This window comes from Misgurnus anguillicaudatus, chromosome 5 (genome assembly GCF_027580225.2).
Source record: "Misgurnus anguillicaudatus chromosome 5, ASM2758022v2, whole genome shotgun sequence".
In the NCBI taxonomy this organism is placed as follows: domain Eukaryota; kingdom Metazoa; phylum Chordata; class Actinopteri; order Cypriniformes; family Cobitidae; genus Misgurnus; species Misgurnus anguillicaudatus.
In genome coordinates, this window is record NC_073341.2 from 24640482 (window position 1) to 24665198 (window position 24717).

A 24717-nucleotide genomic window follows, 5' to 3' on the forward strand; every position below is an offset into this window, starting at 1 on the left:
CGCCGCCCCATAAGGTATATTTACTAATGTGAGCTACCGTAGCAGAGCCAATCAGAGCAGACCTCAACATTATTATTCATGACCCTTCCAAATAGGGCAAATTTAAACCATTTCATTCGAAGGACAAATCAAAAGGACATGTAAAATGTTTCAGGATCATTTTTGCACTTAATAAAGTAATTTTTTATCCTAAGACCTTCAATATTTGATTTTTTTGCTGTAACTCATCAAAGACTGTCAGACATATCACCATTTTGAAAAAATGAAAGAAATATTTGAGAGAATTTCAGAGAGAGGGCAGAGACCTACAATAAATCTCTAAGATCATAGTACTCATCTTTTTTCAATCTATCCCACAAGTTTGATTGATTTTCCTTGACTTGATAACACTTCTGATACACTTATATCATACAGAATCAGAGACAGAGCCAAAATGGATGATGTCTTCAACACACACAGACCTGATTCAGTCAACGCTTCATGCTAATTCATTTAGGATCCACTAAACCCTTTTACTACAGTACAGTACACATCAGCTTTTCTTCATGCTTTGTTTCTGAAACCAAAGCTCCTGTTGGACACAAACCCAAAATCAGCATTCACAAACACAAACACTGACTGACAGTTTAAATGAATGATAAATGTATTCTTATTTTTTTTTTGTTCCAAATATGTCAGAATTTTTTAACTTATCATATACAGAGGCACAGATTAACTGTAAACCAGAACAGAGAGAAACAGAAGATTTATGTACACATACAAAATTAATCAGTCAGTCTTTCTCGCAGAGAAGAGAAAAGGATTTGCTGGTGAAAAGGAAAAAAAACGAGACAGAAAAAAATGACAACGTGGAGAGGTATTGGGTATTGTTACACACTTTTGTTTCTCTATAAATATTTTCCTGTCATCCACACCCCGGTCGTGTAAAATGTGATGAACGGTACGAGAAGGAGGATGGCTGTATAAAGGTTTCTCCTCGGGTCTCAGTTGTTGGAAGGTAGACGGAGTTGTGTGCGTTTCAGTGCGTGGCTTACAGGAGCAGACATCCTCCCCTCTTCTTGCGCTTGCGGACCTGCAGCGCCGCCCTGGTGGCCATTTCGAACACCTCCCGCACACCGTCATTAGTTTTAGCCGAACAATCCAGATATCCGAATGCGCTGATCCTGTTTGCCATGTCACGCCCCTCCTCTGGTTTCACGGGTTCCTGAAACAAACATGAACATACACAGAGCTTCAGTCCAGAGTATGTAAACAACACTGAAGAAGAAGAAATACTGCACGTCTGAGGAACACGTTTGGGAAGTATATTAGAAAATGCTGTAACTACATCCCTTGTTAAATACACAGTTTGCATTACAACAAAAACATTGCTTTTGAACAACAGATACACTGCATGTTCTTAATAAAACAGGATCTCAATGACTGGCAGCTGTTAAGCCTACAAAACAACCATGTTATTCAAACAAACATTACACAAGTGTTTAAACATGTAAGAACATCTGCCTTATGTTCACTTTTACCTTTCCTGCTACAGTATTCTTTTCATAAATAAATTCATTTACATTCAAATTTAAAGGGATAGTTCACCTAAAAAGTTTATTTCTGTTTTCATCTACTCACCATCAAACCTTAAAATAGGACCAATAATACTAAGGAAGTGAATGGTGCCCCAGATCTGCTTTGTTACAAACATTCTTTCAAATATCTTTGTGTTCAGAAAAACATTTATACTATATATATATATATACACACATTTTAAATGTATATAGGTGCTTATTTTGGGGTGAACTATCCCTTTAAGCCCTGCCTGCTCCTTTATGTACTGACATTATGCAAGCAGATAGCAAAACAAATACACAAAGATCGAATACAAATACAAGCACTAACTTGCAGGACAGAAAGCAAACAAAGACAGAATACCCATCTTACCACACTGCGACGGACTACTACACTATACTGTGTACTACAGACTGCATGCTATTTTTAAACAAAACATTATGCAGTACAGTTCTCTCTTAGTATATTCTGTAGCATGCTGAATCGGTCACATGACCTATAATCTGTTGCATTCCTGTTGAGATAAAATCAAGGATTCAACACAATAAGAATTCCTGGATACTTGCGACACTGCTGTCTACAGCAATGACTGGCTACCTTAAATGGAGATCTAACACCTCCAGCTCCAGCATGTCCTAACGCATTGGTTTGGACAATCATTTTGACCAGCGATTATTAAAATAAGCTTTAGTTGCATCCCCTTAGTACACCACTTTGTAAAAAAATCAGCTTTTGTCTCTCTTCCTCCTCTATATCATTACAATGATATTATCATAATCTGTATTATACTGTAAAGTACAATATGCCCCAGTCTCTAAACTTGCACTGTGTTACTACCTCATTCAGGGTTCCCACATCAAATTCAAGGACCTTTCAAGGACTTTCCAGGTTCAATACCCTCAAATTCAAGGACTAAATGTGGGGACACATTTCAAGTGTGAGCAAGGTTACATCGTGTGACCTTTTAAGATACATTGTTACAGTTCACTTTCGAAGGGACTCGTGCTGCGTCACTGCGGTGACACTTCCAGGGGTAAGTACATCTGAATGTGTAAATCAAATTCAACCAATGGTGAGGCTTAACGACAAAGACAGGGTGATGCGGGAGCCGGGAAGTATATCGCTATTTGAAATATTGTCAAAGACAGCGTTACAGGGATGCAGGAAGTATGGCAAGGAAGACGCAGCGTCTCGTTCCCTTCTCACCGTTACATACGTAACACAACTATGCAACAAAGCATTTTAGTATGAATCAACATTAACATACAGAAGGTATAAGCATTTAAAGCAAACAGTTTAGCACGTGTGCTTAAAAAATCTAGAATTTTTATGGTATTATCCTACACTACACAAGGAATAATATGGATTTTTTTTTCCAGAAAACGTCTTGCATAAAATAGATTCAAGCACTTACAATGACTTGTATCCATGTATGTATATTTTTAAAAACTTCCCAGGGCCTTAAATTGTTTTCCCCCAGATTCACAAACTTTCAAAGATTTCAGTGCAAAGACAATAAAGTTGTATCTATCTTATCCATGTATACAGATACCCTTCAGTATGATGCAACTCCTGAGGCCAGTTCAATCCTCACAGGAAACAGCTGCATTTCCATTTTAATTTATAGCTCTCAGATAGGAAGTGACTCAAGTGTCCTGTTTAAGGAACTCAAAACTATACTACACAAAATCCTTAATAAGGACTTATGTGGCTCTAGAAAAGACAGAGGAACTTGAAAACTTGAGTAATTTATTTTAACTGCTTAGAAAATGTTATTGAAAACTGCGAGATTTTACGTTTTATTTAAAGCTTTCTCTGCAAAGTTGCTGAGACATTATACACGCACTGTTACACAATGGCCACACCTGTTTCATCTTCATCAGCTCCCTGCGTGTGTGTTCATCATTTCGCAGGTCCTTTTTATTGCCCACCAGGATGATGGGAACGTTGGGACAAAAATGTTTTACCTCTGGCGTCCACTTCTCAGGAATATTCTCTGCCAGAGACAAGGAGAGAATTTACATTAGTACAGCATCAGAACGATGTGTGCATTGTATTATATATAAATGTATACATGTATTATTTATATATGTATAATTAGTTAACATTTGCTGTTATGCAAGGTTTTCCCTTTGTTATGTTTGATGTGTGCAGCATGTGTATGTGTGTATGTAATGTTCCCACAGCAGTACCTAAGCTATCTGGACTGTCTATAGAAAAACACATGAGAATAACATCTGTGTCTGGATATGACAATGGCCTCAACCGGTCATAGTCTTCCTGACCAGCTGTATCCCAAAGAGCCAGCTCCACCTGGAAAGAGAGAGAGAGATTGACAACTGAAGGTATTTCGCTGGCCTCTGAGTGGCTATTATAAACCTGTGGCTATTTTAGAGATAACTGCACTCCGCATTGCACCAGCAGTCTTTGATGATCACTTAGAAGATAAATCATCTTTAACCCACAGATTTACTGCAATTTTGTGAGTTGCTTTCAAATAGAGGGCAGCAAGATCATCCCAAACAGGATACTGGAACAAACAACCATTTCCTGATATGTAGTGTGGTCAGATCAGTAGAGCTTCCTCTCTGTGTCTCTCTTTAAAGGGGACATATCATGAAAATCTGACTTTTATCCATGTTTAAGTGCTATAATTGGGTCCCTAATGCTTCTATCAACCTAGCAACTTAGTTTTGGTAAACCATTCACTGCAAGCATGTGAAAAATAGGTCATTGAAATTTGTCTCCCCTTGTGATGTCAGAAGGGGATTATACCACCTCTTTATCTGCACTATCCAATCAGGGCACTGCCATTTATTGCAGAGATCAGCTCATTTGCATTTAACAGGACACACCTAAAAATGGCACATTTTTGCTCACACCTACAAAGTTGCAATTTTAGTTATAATAAATTATCTATGTGATATTTTGAGATTAAACTCTTCACATACGTACTCTGGGGACACCAAAGATTTATTTAAATCTTAAAAAAGTTCTCACACTACTGTAGGCAAACTGACCTGTTTGCCATCGACTTCGATGTCAGCAATGTAGTTTTCAAACACTGTTGGCACATAGACCTCAGGGAACTGATCTTTACTGAACACAATCAGCAGACATGTCTTTCCACAAGCTCCATCTCCCACAATCACCAGCTTCTTACGGATAGCTGCCATCACTAAAGAAAGCGGGAGAAACATAACAACAAAGTCAAAAAATCATAATTCATAAATGATCTTTTTGCAGTCTGAGAGAGTAGTGTAGTTTATAATTAATCCTGCATTTATACAGAATCACAGAGCCAAAATGCTGATGAAGGACTTAACTGAACTATTAAATAAACATCACTCTGGAATGAAAGAGAACATTTTGTTCTAAGCCATATTTGGGAGCAGTTATTTGAGTCGCATCTACACGGACAGCCAAAAACAGGGAGCGAGCGTGTGAAAAAGTATGGAAAAATACAGAAGAAAGACATTTTCCTGCCTCGCCCTTTTCCCGCAAAGAGAAGAAACAAGGAAATAATGGCCCCAAAATGTCAACGCTAAAAAACAAGACTCTCCGTCACGGTTTTCTTTAAATGGGCCAATCTGACCTGTTGTCCTCATTTAGGCAGGAGGACTCACGTATATAGTACAGCACAGCTGCTATACAACTAGCCACACAAAAGAAAGCTGATACAAACTAAACCTGAATAACTAATACTAATACCCAGTGGTTCTCAAACTTTTCCGCATGAGGCCCCCCCTTGCATCCCTTTGCAGCCCCCTCCCACAGAAAATTCATGACATAAACAATCTCAAACTTATAATTGTAATTAAACAAAACAATACATTTTAGTGCTGTTGGTCAGTGGCCACATTTTAATTACAAAGAATTTATGGTAAATTCATATATATATTATAAAAATGGCAAAACTCCGTCCCCCCTAGCAAACCACTGGCTTAACGCACGATTTTGTAAATCATGTATGTAAAAACTTGAACATGTAATCCTCCTCACTCCATCTGACATGTTTTGAACAAAGAAAAGAGTTTGTTTTTGAAGAATTAGTCCATATTCTTAAAAAAAAATCCTGATAATTTTTCTCACCACCATGTCGTCCAAACTGTTGATGTCTCTCTTTGTTCAGTCGAGAAGAAATAAGCAATTCCAGGATTTTTCTCATTTTAATGGACTTTAATGGACCCCAACACTTAACAGTTTTAATGCAGTTTAAAATACAGTTTCAAAGGACTCTAAACGATCCCAAACAAGGCATAAGGGTCTTACCTAGAGAAATGATTGTCATTTTTGGCAAGAAAAATAAAAATATTCACTTTTAAACCACAACTTCTCTTCTTCCTCTGGCTGTGTGACAAGCCAGCGCGACCTCACGTAATTGCGTAATGATGTCGAAAGGTCACGAGTTACATTTATGAAACGCACATTTGCGGACCATTTTAAACAATAAACTGACACAAAGACATTAATTAGTATCATTCAACGTACAACAACGTCAGAACGGTCCTTTTTCTTCACACTTGTAAACACTGGGGCGTAGTTCCGTGACCTCTTGACGTGATGACATATTACGAGGTTGCGCTGGCGCGTCACAAGACCAGAGGAAGATGAGAAATTGTGATTTAAAAGTGAATATATTTTTATTTATCTTTTCAAAAATCGTTTCGCTAGATAAGACCCTTATGCCTCGTTTGAGATCGTTTAGAGTCCTTTAAAACTGCAATTTTAAACTGCATTAAATCTGTTACGTGTTGGGGTCCATTAAAGGCGGAGTCCACGATGTTTGAAAAACGCTTTGGAAAAGGAGACGGGCCGACTACCAAAACACACTTATAGCCAATCAGCAGTAAGGAGCGTGTCTACTAACCGACATCCTTGCCGGGTTGCGTATGTGTGGGGCGGGTCTATCAACAAAAGGTCCAGATTTTATTGCGGTAGAGGCGTGTTTGTTTAGGTGATTTCAAATTTCAACATTGGCTTTCAAACATCACGGACTCCGCCTTTAAAGTCCATTTAAATGTAAAAAATCCTGGAATGTTTTCCTCAAAAACACAATTTCTTCTTGACTGATCAAAGAAAGACATCAACATTTTGGATGACATGGTGGTGAGTAAATTATCTGGATTTCTTTTAAGAAAATGGACTAATCCTTTAATACCATGATACTTCTTGAATATACTTGAACTATTTAAATGTTGATATCTTTGTTGATAAGATTTTTGTAAGGACAGAAATGTAAATAGATGTGAACTTCACTTTTCTTTTGATTGGCTACATGGCTGACTGCAAATGTAAACACTTTCAGTTCCGTTCTCTAAATTGGTTGGGTAGCAATGTAAAGTTTCACAAAGGTACATTTGGTTACATTAGGATAGATGAGCAAAAAAAATGTCTACAGTTGACACATTCACAAATTAAAGCTCAAAAACACAGGACACATTCTGAGAGAGAGAGAAAATAACTGAAGCAGGTCAGTGCTATTCTTGGATGTGCGTCCCTGAAGAGAGAAATATGTTCTTGGTGACGACCGCCTAGTTTCTCACATGCATTAAATCTTTTCTACAATAGTCTCACAAGCTCCTCAAACACACCCTATACAGCTCTGAACCCTACTGGGCTTTAGGAGTCATTAGAGAATTCCAAATATTCCTTATTGGAAAGACAAGATGGGCTAAAAAGAGATGAGGTCACATTTCGATGAGGTTAAAAAAATTTGTGAGGTCAAAACTGTTTATATTTTCAGCAGTTGCCGTTATCTACCAGATGGCATGCTGGGAATTTCCCAACTTCATTAGTCCCTCTCTGACTACACTTCAACCTCTGGTTGCAGGAAGAAAAACTCACTTCCCGTCCCAACAACTCCCTTCCTGTTCACAAGACAGCTCTAAAAAACACTGAAACTGCAGCCTTGGGGTGTACCCACCACCCACACAATTCAAACCGAACCATGCCTGAGCGCGTTTGATCCCCAAAGCCTGGTTCGCTTGATTAGTGCGAGCACTCCATATCGTGCCCGGGTTGCCTATATAGCCATGTTAGTCTTACTCAGCTCACATATCTTATTTCATACATAGGAGGTCAATTGTAAATCTGTATTTGGGTAGATAAAGACAAAGAAACAAGCCAAGGCATCAATCATCCACACATTAAGATTTTGTTCATTTAAAGAACCTAACCAAGAAAGCGGATTAAACATGAAATCAAAGCAAAATTAATTATATATATATATATATATATATATATATATATATATATATATATATATATATATATATATATATATATATATATATATATATATATATATATATATATATGTAAAAATAAATAAAAATAAATAAATAAATATAAATATAAATAAATACATATAAATATAAATAAATAAATATAAATATAAATAAATAAATATAAATATATAAATAAATGTAAATATATAAATAAATGTAAATATAAATAAATGTAAATATAAATAAATGTAAATATAAATAAATGTAAATAAATATAAATATAAATAAAAAATAAATATAAAAATATAAATATAAATAAATATAAATATGAAAATATATAAAAATAATAATAATAATAAATAAATAAATAAATATAAATAATTAATAATAATAATAATATATATTATATATACAGGAGAAAATGGGTTTCATTATGATTGATAAAAAATCTAGATATGGAAAATAAAAGAGATTTAAATTGGATTCAAGAGCAGATTTAATGGTTCAGTTTTGAACATTTCCAGAAGGGATCGCAGAAAACTTGTCCATCACGACAGCATGGTTTCTCTCCAAGCCCACCACAGAAATGACACACACATCTACAGCTTACTAACTGATCCCAGAAGAGCATTTCAGGGGTGTGGCAACTGGGCCTTGATGACCTTGATGACTCATTTTAGAGCTGTGACACATATTGCCCAATTATTTGCAAAAGACAAAGAAATTATTATGCTAGCGGCATTAAATAATGCAATATCATAAATTATTTATGACTTTAATGTGTTATGTGACATATCAGGTTGTATGAGGCACAGCTATTTTACCATCTCTATAAACTAGGGAGTGTTATAGGTAATTCAAATTCAATTCAGTTAAAATGTATTATTTCTTTTTTACTTATTTGTTTTGTGGGCAAAACATGAACATAATTTAAGAGGTATACAGAGATTTATACACACATGCATACAGTGATGCCCACTAGCCAGAATGTAATGGGTGAATATGGGCGAGAGCGTGTCTGGAAGATGATGTGAATATATGATGCCCGCAGCAGGAACTGCTTCTGAGGACGGTAAGCAGTGATGTAAACGTTCTGCAGTATTGCATCTCTGCCTGAAGGCTCGGACCTCCCCTGATGTCTATTTCCCAGTTTACACCTGATATGACAAGTGGTCATCCAGGACAGATTGGCAAATTATGGATCCTAGTTTATAGAATCGGATCACATTTTTTGACTATAGTATGCACATCAGGTTTTTACAGTGCATCATTAACAGTTGACAGTTTTTATGTGTAATTATTATTATTATTATATTACATGGATTACAGGTGCAAGTGCTATTATTAGTTTAATTCATTTTTAAATAACACAATGTGGCCATGTGCATTACTTGCCACCAAATAGTATTTAAGTGACAGGACTTCAATACTTAATACATTTTTTTTTTAATCCAATAGTCTATATGATCTATTTACACTCAGCTCACCAAGACCAATGTCACCAACTGTAAACTGCGGAATATAATTTATAATATACCGAGGTACATCTGCTGACCACCAACTTAGACGTCAGCAAGATTTGTATTGCAAAGATAATCTGACCTACAACAACCCACAGTAAAAAGTAAAGAAGATGAAACACTCATCAGAAAATCAGACAGAAGCATCAATATACTAAAACCCACGGGAGCAGATATAGAAACATTAAATGGGCTAGAAGCCTTTTTTATAAGATCCATCAATTCACAACTAAATCACACATTAATGATCTGTAGAGATTATTAAGGGGTTCAGGCAAGCACACACACAGAAACACACCAATCAAACTGCAGTAGGCACTACTTATCCATGTCTGACTTGATCTGAATGGCCCTTAAAGAGACAGTTTACTCAGAAATAAAAATGCATTATTTATTTATGCTTCCTTATGCTGTCCCAAACCTCTGAGAGTGTTTTGGTGTGCATCAAAGCATTTAAACACGGCTGAAACAGCAGGTGGACACCAGCTAAGTGCTTTGGTTGCTATGATATAGGGTTGTGCCGATAAACGATAGTATTGATCGACAATCGTCAGACATATCGCCATTTGCAGGCTTTCACGACGTTAGTTGCCGATGGTTTTTATTATAAACATCATAGTTTCACATTAACGTGCGCATTGTGTGCTTTTTCTCACATGAGAGAGTTTGTGGGTTTCACTTTGGGCGAGAGAGCTTGCAATACGCGTGGATTCCTTCTCGCACGCACCTGTACTTAATGCGCACATCTTGGACTCTTGCTTGGACCTGAATGCGCGTGGCATGGACTGTGTAATGCGCATGATTCCGACTCTTCCTCGCACATGAGCTTGTAATACGCGCGGCTCTGACATTTCCTTGTACTAGAGAGTTTGTTAGTGCACAGAGTTTTAAAACTAGCGAGTGTGTTGTTCCCGCTCCTTGGCATGCAGAAAATTTTAAAGCGCCTGGGCTTTTCCGCATTTGGATTAATGGCATCAGTTTTAAGAAGAATGCGGTCATGACAGTGTTGCCCTTGCTTCTTTTTTCTATATCAATCAAGTGACTTGTCATAAATGAGTAAAAAATGAACAAATAAATAAATGAGTAAACTACTGCCCTGCCCCGTTACGATCGTGTATTGGCAATCTCACAGGCTGAGGATAGGATGATCTCAAAATGGGGCATATCGCCCAACACTACTATGATACTTCTGATTTGTTTACTAGTTGTTGAATGATGCGCCGTTTGGTGGTTGTGATATTTGTCCCACCCCTCCTCCACTGTGATTGGACGGCAGAGTGAGAAGTGACATTGAAAAGCTCAAAGTTAAACAAATTTCAAATATGGGCGCTCAATGTAGGGATATTTGTGAAAAGTGCACCGCTTACATTGGAAACATATGCCGGCCAACAGCGTAAACGCCTTGGTGTACACAACCCTTAGGGGGCTTTTACGCCCGCGGCCGGCGCATGTTTTCAATTGTTTCTAATGGAAGCTCTGTGTTTTTCAAATAAGCCAGCAGCTAGCGTTTTTTCCGTGCTGAAAACCGGCGCTCGGCGCTGAGCGTCGAGAGTTGAAAGAGATTTAACTTTGGGTGAAAAGCTCCGCTCGTCAATGTCAGTTCTCACACGGCCATCCAATCACAGTGTAGGAGGGGCGGGACATTACCACAGCATCCAGCCGGCTCGCAGCTGAAGTAACACAGCTACCAAAGCGCTCAGCTGAAGAAAGCTGGCACTCAGCTGAAAAACAGCTGGCATTCGGCGTCCTCAAGGCGTTTTCAGCCACATTTAAAAGTTTTGGTGTGTCCAGCCCCTTACTGTACGTTCACACGACCGCCAGCGAGAGCGTCAAAAAAATGCTCTGGCTGCCCTGCCAACGACGCTATAGAAAAAGAGTAGTGGACGCTCGGGGTGCACTCATATTATCCAAACCATGCCCCAAGTGCGATTGTCACCCCTCCCTACTCCCCCAGATGCACACACTCGCACTGTACTTTTATTGATCCGAGCCCGGGCACGTTTTCGACATTAACGTGATTGTTTTGAAAAAGCAGGAAGTAAAGTGCTCTCTTACCGATCGTTACGTTAAGTCTGTGTTTTTTATTCAGTCGTTCGTTGCGATGACACACAGCCCTTTTACACGCCATCATATTGCTTTGGCCGAGCTGCACACATGACAGATAAACTTTCACGTAACCCTGCTGCACGCATCAAAAGGTTTTTACGGAGCCAGATGAAGGTGAGTGGTCATGCAAATGACGTCTTTCCTGTTGAATCACACTCAGGCGCGATTGCGCTTACACCATAGCCTTCCGACCTGAGCCCAAATGAACCGCGCTCCAGCCCACCTCTGCAAGCCGACCAGGGCGCGGTTAACCAAACGCGATCACACTAGTCAAACGAACCAGGCATTGGGGGTCAAACCCACCCGAGCGCGGTTCGGTTTGGATAATGTGAGTACGCCCTCGAATGCATTCTCTGGAATCCTCTCGAGCAGAGGACTTCAATTGGTTTCTGCCTTCTGACATAGTTCATTACCAAGTTTGATGCTTACAGCGTCCAAGACACGCCGCTGCTCCCCTCTGGTTCTCATTGAAAATGAATGACTACCAGCCACTTTGGCGCTCTTGCCGACGGTGGTGTGATCGCACAGTTGAAATGTTACTAACTAACACCCTTTGTGCCCATTCACTTCAATACAATACACTTTTAGATAAGGTGTATCTCCTCGGAATACTGAAGGTATTGATAATATCCAGGAGGTTTAAAATGACATGGGGCTAATGAAATGATGACAGAATCTTTATTTTCAGGAATGATTTCACCAAACCAGGACAGTTTTACATCAGCCAAAATAAATCGAAGACAAAGCCAAAAATCTACCAGCACAAAGACTTTCAAACATTTCTGCTGATGTTTGCAGCAGATTAATCTTCTATCCTGTGAGGAGGTCAACCGCATGCCTGCTGATTAAAAGTTTCTCCAAAAACTTCTTCTCCACAACTTTCTTATCTTTTTCTCTCTTACGTTTTTATTGAACCATCAAACCACTTTTAGATAAGGCGTATCTCCTTCTGTGATTCTCTAGTACACAGGAGGAAATACACCATCCAAAGGTACACAATCTACACTAACAGACACAGACAAAGATTTTCACTGTCAGTCTTGAAAAGTTTCATAGTAGTATAGAGTGGCAGCAGGGATGATGTATTTGAGGGATTATACCAGAGCCACTTGAATTCAATGTCATCACCACCAAGCTTCTGACAACTCTTTTAAACTTTATTAAAAACACGTTCCCGGTTAAGGAAATACTTTGAGGACGTGAGGTTGAAACTGGAAGTGGTAAAATACTAACTCACTTCCGGGTTTGCCTACAAAATACGTCACCCCTGCAGCACTCTATTATAAGCAGAAGACTGCCAGGTGTGGTTAAGTGAAACAAAGTGACTAATGTAGGAGAAACTGTCTGACTATTCAGCCTTTTATTTAAAAGAAAAGTGCTATCATCAATCTACAAATCCTTTGCATGTTATCCTACTCTTAAAAGAAAGTGGGAATCTCTTAAAAGGTAAATAACTACCCGTACTGTAGAAGCAAGTATTGCAAAAAAGGACCTCACAATGCACAAGATGTAAAAGGAGAACACATTCTGGTAACTTTCTGTATCATCTTACAAAACAATGAACACACATCAAAACTAAAAGGCGTGACTGGAACTGTGACTGGAAAGATAATAAGGAAATATACAATTTATTATAGGAAATAAACTTGCTTACAATGACCTGTAAAAGTCATGGAAATTTAAATACACACAGCTAATCAAACACACACAGCCCATGGCCTGTTGTTTTACTGCTGGCTCCAATAATTAAAGATGGTAATCAAATGGTAAACCTCGACTAGGTTGATATTAATGCCGATCTGGAATCATCCAGTCCAACCTTTACTCTATATTGGACAGACACATGTTGGGTTAATAAATAAACTTATGCTGGGTTGTTTCGATCCAGTTCTGCATTGTTTCAACTCATGGTTGGGAAACAACAACCCAGCATAGGTTTATTTATAATCCAACATGTGTTCTGTCCAACATTTACCCAACATTGGGTTAAAAAACTGCAGAATTTAGAGTGTTACAGCTAACCTGAAATAGCTGAAAAACTGTTTTTAGTTTAGTAGATGAAGGCTGTGCCGAGGTGATTGGACGGTGTGAAATGCACTCTGGTTCCGGATCTAAACACATGCTGGGCAAGTTATGAATATTTCAGCCATTATAACACCATTGAGAATGTGTGTGCAGAAAGTGATTGCTATAAAGCTATTCTGAAGTTTCTGTTCAATCTATTTTACAATAAAGGTGATGCAATGTAATTGTTTCATAGTAAATGTAAAATACATTCCTATTTAATGTGCAAAGACCAACTGTAAGGCAGCCATTTTTATGTAATGCTCCCTTTAGGGTGTAAACAATCTGCCTGGATAAAGCATACAGTAGGGTTGTGCCAATAGATCTTGGGAGAGATAAGGGCCAAAGTACTGCACGAGGGGTTTGTTGGCATCTGTTGGATCAGTGTGAATTGGACTTTACACAAAGAAACATCCAATATTAATTTCTTCTTACTCAACCATAATAAGACCCTTGGAGTCAATCTTACCGCAAGCCACTTTAAAAAAAAACATGGTTCTCTTCATCTCAGTTGAATAAAATTTGGTGACTTTTCCAGACAATTTGTTAAAAACTGGGCTTGATTTGGTCATTCTAAACTGGTGTAAAAATGTTACTTAAATAAACCCTTAAAAAATGACCCTATTTGAAAATGAATGGGGAAATGCAAAAATATCCTCTTTTTAAAAAAAATAAAATAAAAATCAATGCATCAAGAAAAATCTGAAAATTTCAACACAGAAAAGTAGGCCTGGTACTAGAGCACAAATGCAATATAGAAATGACATGCTCAATCACACACACAAACAGACAGACACACAAAAATACACAAAAGGTATGACTGCCACAGAGAGCATTTTTAAAGACTTTGGCCAAAAAAAAAACAGCCACAGATGCAGAACAAAGATATAAAGTTGTGGGCTCTAATGCTCACACAGGTGCGCGCACACACGCGCAATGGTGCGCGCACAGCACACACGCGCAATGGTGCGCGCACAGCACACACGCGCAATGGTGCGCGCACAGCACACACGCGCAATGGTGCGCGCACAGCACACACGCGCAATGGTGCGCGCACAGCACACACGCGCAATGGTGCGCGCACAGCACACACGCGCAATGGTGCGCGCACAGCACACACGCGCAATGGTGCGCGCACAGCACACACGCGCAATGGTGCGCGCACAGCACACACGCGCAATGGTGCGCGCACAGCACACACGCGCAATGGTGCGCGCACAGCACACACGCGCAATGGTGCGCGCACAGCACACACGCGCAATGGTGCGCGCACAGCACACACGCGCAATGGTGCGCGCACAGCACACACGCGCAATGGTGCGCGCACAGCACACACGCGCAATGGTGCGCGCACAGCACACACGCGCAATGGTGCGCGCACAGCACACACGCGCAATGGTGCGCGCACAGCACACACGCGCAATCGTGCGCGCACAGCACACACGCGCAATCGTGCGCGCACAGCACACACGCGCAATGGTGCGCGCACAGCACACACGCGCAATCGTGCGCGCACAGCACACACGCGCAATGGTGCGCGCACAGCACACACGCGCAATCGTGCGCGCACAGCACACACGCGCAATCGTGCGCGCACAGCACACACGCGCAATCGTGCGCGCACAGCACACACGCGCAATCGTGCGCGCACAGCACACACGCGCAATCGTGCGCGCACAGCACACACGCGCAATCGTGCGCGCACAGCACACACGCGCAATCGTGCGCGCACAGCACACACGCGCAATCGTGACCGCACAGCACACACGCGCAATCGTGCGCGCACAGCACACACGCGCAAACGTGCACGCATGCGTGCACACACAAAGATATAGTAACACTTACACACACATAAAGACACAGAAAAGCAGAAAGACAAAGTGAGAAACATTTTAAAATGCATCAAAAACTACAAAAAAATTATACTATTTGAAATATTTATTTTTAACGTCCTTTCTTATGTTCATATATACATAAATTCACAAAATGTATCACTAAAGTAGTGATGTGAGCAGTTGGCCACATCCAGTGAAATGAATGGGTCTCTATTGGCATCTGCTGGTCAACATGATTCATTTCCTAAACTGTAATTCTTTTATGCTTTTTTTTCTAAATGCCTGATGGCCAAATCCAACACATAACATCTAGATTAATATCTAAAAACAATTCAAATCAAATTTAGATCATAATATGTGATTTTTTTCCATTAAAAATTGATAGTTTACAGGCAAGCTAATGGTATAGATGGGAAGTAAACAAAAAATTATATATTATTTGTATTATTAAAGATTTATATATTTTTTTGTAGGGATGCACCGATAGGATTTTTTTGGGCCTATACCGATACCGATTTAAACAGACAACTTCTGGCCGATACCGATATTAAACACATGTATACAATACTATACAGTTGGTCTATTAGCTAGCTTATTTCTGCATCAAATTATTTTTACTAAACATGGATTGGATCTAATTAACATTCAACTGACCAACATAATAAGAGAGGCACAAATTAAGCTATAAAAATTAAAATATAATAAGACAGCATAACAACCTTCAAAGGTGGTTTTTGCTATTCAGCATTTATTTTATTAATAACATTTACTCATTTTTTACATAGTTGGATTTCTTTATGCAGTTAATTAATAAACAATCGGTATCGGCCTTTCTCGTGCTATTGCCGATATGCCGATGGTTTCAAATTCATCAAAAATCGGCCGATAAATCGGTGCATCACTAATTTTTTGTAATCACTTTTAATTTCTGAAGTCATTTGTACCCCCGCGGAACTATAACGTATACAGGAAAATCGGGTCTTATGAGAGTTAAATGGCCACAAAAAAATCTGCTCCCATATTAGTGAACCATTTCTTTCATGTTCTTATTTTTTTTTTGCTGTTTGTTCTAAACTTTATTTGCAGTTAGCGATGCTCGATATCTGCACTAGGGATCGACCGATATGGATTTTTCAGTGCTGATGCCGATACCGATTTTTGTTTCATCAGCCTTAGCCGATGACCGATACAGGCTGCCGATTTTCTTGAGCCGATATTTGGAGCCGATACTGGTTTTGCTCACTCAATTTACATCATAAAAATTATGTAAAAAATGGCATGTTGTTAAAAAGAGATGTTATTAGTTTGCACAGTTCTTACATTTATTGTAGTCTAGGACTAGTCTTATCCCTGTCCAGGAAACCGCCCAAGAGAGATGAAAAAAAAACCCACTTTGTTCAGCTATGATCAGCTGTTAAGCCGAGCTTTCAATGTTGTCGTGAAAAGGTTGGTTGTTTTTAGTCACATGACCTGCAATCGCTTGCGGGTTCCAGCACTCTGTCTGTAAATTATGCCGGAAAAATCGGCAAACAAGGCAGCCAATGTATCGGCCGATGCCGATACACATAAAACTCGCAAATATCGGCCCGATATATCGGCCGGCCGATATATCGGTCTATCACTAATCTGCACGCCAATATTATCGCCCGATAATGGCTTATACATGACTTATCGGCCAGATATGGAAAATGATACCGATATAAAGATGTGTTGGTTATGCACGTCGACTATAGGAATCATGTAAGCTAAAAGTGTGTACGATAATGGGCGTTTCAGATGGCGTTTCTTATGTAGTGAAATGTTTTTAGAGCGTTTTATATATTTTTATCTTCAGTGGCACCTGCGGGAGGGGCAGGATTTGACTGCCTGTTCCTGTAAAACCAATGAAAAGCTTTGAAATGTTTTATAACTTTCTGCAAAGCAGTTGCATGGTAAACATCCAAAATGAAATAATATAATGTAAATCACAAATAATTATGAGAGTTATGCTATTAGTAAAAAAATCCAAAACAAAATGGCTAAAGGTCAAGGACACGTCACCTTATTCATTTTAAAATCTCTGATTCACCACTGCATTTGGTGCACAAACATACTGCCGAAATGCACAGAAATGACCACAAATGGACACCTGTAATTGGCAGTAACTGTAATTTTTTGATAGCCAAAATAAACAACATTTACCTTACTCCAAACACATTATTCATTCATAACCTTGCATAACCCACAACATTCACTAATTACTCTACACCCGTCAATGTGTGTGTAAAGCAAGACATTTTGCAAACTGTCTATCACCAGTGTGAGATGCAACACAATGTGTGTTTGTGTGTCTTGTGGAAAGCTAGATAAGGAACTATATAAACCACCTGCCAAACCACAATCACAGTGACAATTGTTTTAGCTTGTCAGATTGCTACAGCAACACTTTTTTAAACAGGATTCATCAACAGGACCCTGAGGGTGATCAACAGCAAACAGACTTCACTCTGAACCACACACAACTGGCTAACGGTTTTGCAGCGGATCCTTAGATCGGATTCTCCACACAGCAGAACAGAGAAGCGGACAGGAGATTAAACTCTAATTTAAGGCTCTCCTGAGGCCTCACTGATGTTTGCCTTCCTTATCACACTGAGACAGGAAACATTTTTAGCATAACACACACATCATAGAGGGAAATACACACACAAACAAATTCACTAAACTTCAATAAAAAAAAACATTTGGTTAAGTTTGATAAGAAAGTATTTTTATTTTAGATGTTGTCTAGTATATTTTAACTATCGACATTTACAATTGATCCATCAGTTGACAAAAAAATATTTTTGTCAAAGCCAAATCCTTAAGAATATCAGTCAATAATGTGAAGTGTCAAATTTTTTATAACATTTATGTATTATAAAAAGTTTTTATCAAAAATAAAAACATCTAAAATTATTAAGTATGTCTGACATGTTTTCTTGTAAATTAGCTTTTTTATCAGGCTCGTTTGTTCAGGTTCAGTAATTTCACATTAATGGCAATGTAAGGACATTCAGTAATCGAAATGCCTTACTTTCACAAATGCCACTTCAGTCAAATTTGATGAATTCAAATGAAATCACTGTCTTTCGCTGCAAAACTCTTTAAGTACATGCAAAAATGTCCACTTCTAAAAAAGTCAATATCCCTCTTTCTGCAAAAAGGTAATTGCCATCATTCATCCATTTTGTCTTTTGGCACAAACCGGTATTTTTGAATGGCCTGATGCCATGATCAAGCAGGTTTGTTGTTTAACATAATGATATTGATCACATATATCTCAAAATGGAGCACATAACATCTGAAGCAATTGGGTGATTCTCACGAAATCCAGAATTAAAAGGTATCCAGCATCAGATTTAAAAAAAAAAAAAAACACTGAAGCCAATTTTTTTTTGCACATATAAGGTCTGAACTGATAACCATTATTTTTAGAAGATTTAAAAAAATATTTCCCATAGAATTATTTACATTTTTTTAGATTATCATTATAAAAAAATTATCATTACTGAAACATGATATTACATTAAATATACATTAACAAACTCATGTTTCGGTAATGAGAACTAAAAAGTTGTCTAAGTACTATGACAAACAAAATTTCAACTTTTATCTGGAGAAAAAATAAAAACTGCTTAACTGGTAGCCATCTTGAGTGTCACAGTCAATTATGTCCCTTCCAACAATTTTTTAAAAGTTAGTTTCTCGAGGGCTTAAACAATGATTGAAAATTGTTGCGGAGGATGAGAAAAATTTTCTTGGACACATTTATATTCCTTATTATTGTCTCTACTTTTACCAATGATTAGGGCTGGGCCGGTTTGGATTTTTTTCTTACCGCGATCGGTAATCAACAAATTCCTGCGGTTTTGCGGTTTATTGGCAAGACAACGAGTTAAATAACATGCATGACTTATTTAGGTTCAATAAACAACATGTGCAAATTACTTAAGGAACATGTAAAGTGAATATTATTTCCTTCCACATTTCTTCAATTTCAACATTCAACAACTTGAACAATTAATATTATCAGTCAAAAAAAAATTTCACGCATTGTGCGTGTCCACACTTACGTGCCTACAGACATTTCGCCACTTTTCTATCCTTAATTTATGAATGGCCTGTAAATGACGCAAATTATTGCTGCCCTGACGGTCTGGTAAAATTACCATTTGTATGAGAAATCACTTGTACTACTCAATGACAATTTAATATTAAAATCATATCAGTTAACGGTTAATGTTCTGTTAACAAGCTGCGGTTGTTTAAAAGCTGCGTGTATAACATCCCCATATATACACACAATTGCAGGCCAATGTTCCAACTTTTTTTTTGCGGTTATGACGGTGAGGAGCTCAGACCCGCGGCATGGGTCACGTGACCGCGGTATGGCGGTAATTGGGTTACCGCCCCAGGTCTACCAATGATCACTTAATTATAAATATTTCCATGTCAAAGAACCAATATCCAGTCATGGACACATTGCGGTAATGAAAATGTTCCCCTTAAATGTGAAAAAAATTTGGTTTGTATGATGTCATTTGAAATCATGTGCAAAATAGTACACAAAGAGATGTTTGTAACTGTATGCTTCTTATTTTGATACTCTTACTTTGCGTTTACTTTTTTATCTAAATGTTTCATGGCACCTCATAAGTCTAATTTCACAAGAATCCCCCAATTGCGTTTAATTATTCATTTTCATCAGCACCACAAATTCACAGCCCTGCATTATCATCACCAAAAGTGAACTCTATTGACTTTGCATGTAGTGTGGACATTAAAGGTTGTATATATTTATATTTGCCATGGTATTTTTCAAGATTTTGATTTTCAACTAGGAATGCTTTCCTTCGCAGCCAACTTGGCATACTGCTGAAATGTGTAAGTCACCATTGCTAGTTTGAGTTAATCAAACCCCTATAACTAATTGAAAATCATCACTGTATATAACTAGTAAAGATGGCTGCTCTATACATCTGATCAGGCTGTGATGGAGTTTAATGCACTTAGAAAGTGAATTTTAACATTAAGATCTACAAAACTCAGATAATGTTAAAATGGCAAGCAATGCAATGCCTTACCTTAACAAACTGGAACAGACAGATTTCTCCAAACCAGAGGGACAGATACAGCAGAAGGATCTGACCTACTTCAATGTTTGTTCTGGTTCCTATAGAGAGAAGGGCAGAGGGTGTCCTAATTAAGGACTCATCTGGTCATCTCTTTCCCCCATCGTTTTTATACGATTGGGTCACTATCATAAAGGTCAATCACGTAAAACAGTTATTTTTAAATTCATTCATATAAATTCACAACCAGTGACATTTCAAATTACAAATCTCTGAGCTACTGGACAGTGGACAGACAGAGAAAAAGCAAAAGTAGCAGCTGCTAGTTTGGACATGAACCTGTATTTATGGTGTGTCTGTGTCTCAACAATGATCTTATTAGGGGCGCAATACTAACCTAACCGAACCATGCCTTAGCATGATTGTCCCCCTCCCTACATCCCCAGAAGCAAGCAACCACACTGTACATTGACCGATCCGAGTCCGGGCACGCTTTCGTCATTAGGATGCGATTGTTTAGAAGAAAACAGGAAGTAAAGCGCTCTCTGGAGCCCATCGTAATGTCAAGTCTGTGTTTTTGGTGTGCAATGACACACTGCCCTCTCACATGCCTATCATATTGCTTAGCAGATCTGTCGCGTGTGCAGCTCAGACATTTATGCGCTTCAGAAAGTTTTTACGAAAGGGAGATGAAGGTGAGTGGTCACACAATTGACATCTATCCTTTTGAACCACGCATACTGACCCAACAGACTCCAAGCAACACATTTTTGCTGTGTGAATCAGTGTGAATTGGCCTTTTGACAAACATTCAACAGTGCAGTAAAATCTAACTATTTATTACTCTGTTTTATCTGGATGAGCAACCGTTTACTTTTGACAGGGGTGGCGATTGTAAATTCAGATGTAAATATGATCTAATAGTTTTTCTTTCTATGCCAGGTCTAAATTGCAATTCACTTATCTTTGTAAAAGCACTGCTTAGACATACAAGTTTATTGAAAGTTTATTAAAATGTTACGTTTACATTGTTAAACTTAAAACAGCGTACTTGAACATTATCTTAAAAAAACAGAAGTACTATTTTGGTTCGTTTTTGCAATTATTAGCATAGACATTTTATGTTTTATGTTATTTGAGTTGCTTAGTGTCCAATAACATTTAGGACTGCCTCTGAATCAAAATGGTGTGCCTCGCTGTCATATTTGGATTTTGGACATTGTGCTGTAATAGCAGATATATCGACCTCGTCTTTATTCAAACAGGCTGTTGTAGCTTGGAGCCCACAATGCTGGCACTGCTGAGGTGGCAAAATAACCTTGGCAAAGCTGGTCCTCTTTTAGACAGTCTTATCCTGAGTCAGGATATCACATCCGACTCATTTGTCAGATTAAAAATGTAAAACTGACATGAAATTACAGTAGCACACAGTTCAGTAGAGTTTATTACTTCGCCTGAGGTCAAAACCAAAGGGAAAATGGGTATTGAAACCTAGTGAGTTGCTTACACAAGGACGGCTTAAAATGATGTTATGTACTGGAGGCAGCCCCTCTAAAGTTATGAAAGACTGTCTGTGTGAGAAGACCTAAACATTTAAATCTTTCCATTTGTTACAATTTTTGCCTCTTGCAGCTCAGATTCATCTATACACTTGCATTTCTCATTGCTGCATGTAAAACAAACATGGCATAAATGATTCTTAAATGAAAGATAGCAGATCGGAAATTCCTGCTGAAATTTGGCCTCTTCCTTCCCCAAATATGGGAAGGGTTTTTTCTATAAACTGCTTCGAACACAAACACCTGGTTCATTCCTGTCTGACAAGTTCTCAACTATGTAAACATTTCCGTTTCTAAACAAATCATTAACATCTTTACCCATCCAAAATATATAGTAAATAATAAAGTATAGCAGCGCAAACATGTAACGTGAACCCGCATAAGCTGCCGCGAGACTTCAAAAACACGAGCTCAAAGTTGCTTGTGATTATTTCAAGGTGGGGTCTTTCATATCTAAGTTTTCCAAATGAACAGTCATCTGTATACACCCACATAAGCGGCTTATAATGTAACATTTACACATCTACAGCCTTTATAACCTAAACACAACGTTGTGGGACGTTCAACAGGGGTGTTGTCCCACCTCACACTCCTAAGCCAAATCCATATGAATCTAGTGCCTTAGCCAAAACAAACAAACACTACCGATCCTCTCTGTGAAAACAGGTGGCGATCGCAACGCCCCGCAACTTTCCGCGACGTCTTTGCGATCCCACGGTCCACATCTACTAGCGCGCGTTTTTAAGCTTTATATTATAGAGAAACGCGTCAAGTTGTTGATGTTTAATAAAAGACGCTTTTCTGAAGCCAACACCTACTTTTCTCCGTGGCGTGTGCGCTAAGCCGTGCGCCCAACATCTCTTTACAAAACTCGTACAAAATCACAGTGCTATCGAAAGGACGTCTTACCTTCTGATTAAAGTTAAGTTTCAGTGAGACAGCGATTAAGGTTTCGTTTTTGCTTGGCGCAGTGTGTGAACTGTTTGGCTGCTGGCCGTGGAGAACGGAGCGCTGCCGTTAGATCCTCCCACGGACACGCGCTGTTGTTTCTTGTGCCCGAGCGCTATTGGTTCAAAGGGAGGAGCTGTCCGTTACAGCCGGTCACAGCCCCGCCCACACCGCCGTTAAAACAGAATGACATCATCGGCACGGGCGGCAGAGGGGTAGTAGCAACAATGTGAAAAAGTAGCAACAATTAAATAATTTGTGTGATTTATGATTTAGGTTAATTTATTCTTCATGAAATGAAAATGGAAGTTTTTTAATTTTAGTTTAAACATGTTAGTTTTAAGGCTCAATCCAAAACACGGACAAAATTCGCATTTAGAACGAACGGTTTTTATGGCGTCATTCTACACCCCTTCATCAGATTACTAGTTGTGAGGTAAACTTGAATGTTATTGGATGTTTTAAACAGCAGAGCAACCCAGTAGGCTACAGCAGTTTTAGTGGAAATTACGTCAATGATTCGAACAAACATGCGCATTTCAAGACAATTAAACGAGTCTTTAATGACTTTAAGTTGATAAGAAGGGAGAAACAGGGTTTATTTTTATGGATACTTTATTGATGTAATCTAACCAATCAACGGGCATCTTTTTCAACCAGTGGCAAAATATTGCATTCTACTTTATTTTGTTACATTTTATTTTGTTCCTAAGGGTACATACAATCACAAGATCCTAGTCTTTCTACAAGATACAGTCATATACAGGCCCGGAGTGGGTAATCGGGAGAACCGGGAGGATTCCCGGTGGGCCGCTTCACTTTTGGGCCGGTCGAGTTTTTTTTTTTTTTTACATTTGTCACGTTAGTGAGTCTGTCTTCTCTTTAATGACACTTCACACGTTTCGCATTGACATTGCAGCGCGCAGCCTCTGCATGGGTTGTACCATGTGAAGGAGTTTTCCCCTCCCCTCCCATAGAGTTGGTTCGGTCCATAGCACGTCTATTCCAAAACTTTTCTCCGGTAGGCTGGGCCGGGCCGGCGCTACCGTAACAAAACGCGTCTGAGAGGAGGAGGGCGTAAAAAAACAGGTTGAAGAAAAAAGCCATTGTAGGAGGATGCTGCCAAATGTGCCAAACTTACAGATTTATTTTCAAGAGGACAAACAAAAGTGACAACAGGTAACTTAAAGAGAAATAAGCCTAGTAATGGTTAGCATTAGCAACGTAATTATTCGGCTAATACCGTTTTCAAACTATTTACAAGCCAACATTTTTTTTGTTAAAATATCAGCCTTTAGTGTATACATGCGATTCATAGACTTTGCAAATATTATGCAAGCAGTTTCTGAGCAGCAGATAAGACAGTTCCCCGCTAAAAACGAGGAGGCAATGAGTAAACAATATGAATTAAAGTTATTTAACCCTCAGGTTGTGTTCAGAACCATATAAGTTAACACCTTTTGTGTTCCCAGTCAAAAATGAGCAGCCTAAAAAAAGCTTATAAATCACTTTTTATGCTATATATTTACCCAATATTGGATTCAATATTTTTGTCAAATTGTTTTCTTTTTACAGTAAATTAGGACTGGGTTTTATATTTCTATTTGCACCTGATTAATCATAGGCCTCATAGCATTAGCAATGCTAATAATTTATCAACCTTTCCTTGTGGAATAGACTCTAAAAAGGGCTGGGTTATTTTTGACCCATAATGGGTAAATATTGGACAGAACACGCTGCTGGGTTAAAATTGACCCAATGCTGGGTTGTTTTAACCCAACTGTTGGGTTATTATAATCCATGGT

The 24717-nt window shown here is 38.6% G+C and overlaps 1 protein-coding gene across 3 annotated transcripts; it reads right to left on the reverse strand.

Annotated features, from left to right (window-relative positions):
• Positions 1 to 619: 619 nt before the first annotated feature.
• Positions 620 to 23033, reverse strand: rhocb (ras homolog family member Cb). Of its 3 annotated transcripts, none has more exons than XM_055167827.2 (6): positions 22874 to 23033; positions 20418 to 20506; positions 4578 to 4735; positions 3750 to 3870; positions 3423 to 3553; positions 620 to 1204 (listed from the first exon to the last, which is right to left on the reverse strand). In XM_055167827.2, exons 3-6 carry the CDS (start codon positions 4731 to 4733, stop codon positions 1031 to 1033), a joined length of 582 nt encoding a protein of 193 aa, XP_055023802.1. In that variant the 5' UTR covers positions 4734 to 4735; positions 20418 to 20506; positions 22874 to 23033; the 3' UTR covers positions 620 to 1030. The 3 variants fall into 3 exon arrangements, with proteins under 3 accessions (XP_055023802.1, XP_055023803.1, XP_073723880.1); XM_055167828.2 differs by lacking the exon at positions 22874 to 23033 and adding an exon at positions 22783 to 22804; XM_073867779.1 differs by lacking the exon at positions 20418 to 20506 and having other exon boundaries at positions 22874 to 23024.
• Between the last annotated feature and the right edge of the window lie 1684 nt (positions 23034 to 24717).

Bases quoted from the DNA above. Each gene is read 5' to 3' on its own strand.
- rhocb (XM_055167827.2), bottom strand. From the start codon at position 4,733: ATGGCAGCTATCCGTAAGAAGCTGGTGATTGTGGGAGATGGAGCTTGT. The intron at 3,871-4,577 runs GTCAGTTTGCCT...CTCTCTTTCCAG, and splicing joins TCGAAGTCGATGGCAAACAG to GTGGAGCTGGCTCTTTGGGA. The intron at 3,554-3,749 runs GTACTGCTGTGG...TGTCTCTGGCAG, and splicing joins AGACAGTCCAGATAGCTTAG to AGAATATTCCTGAGAAGTGG.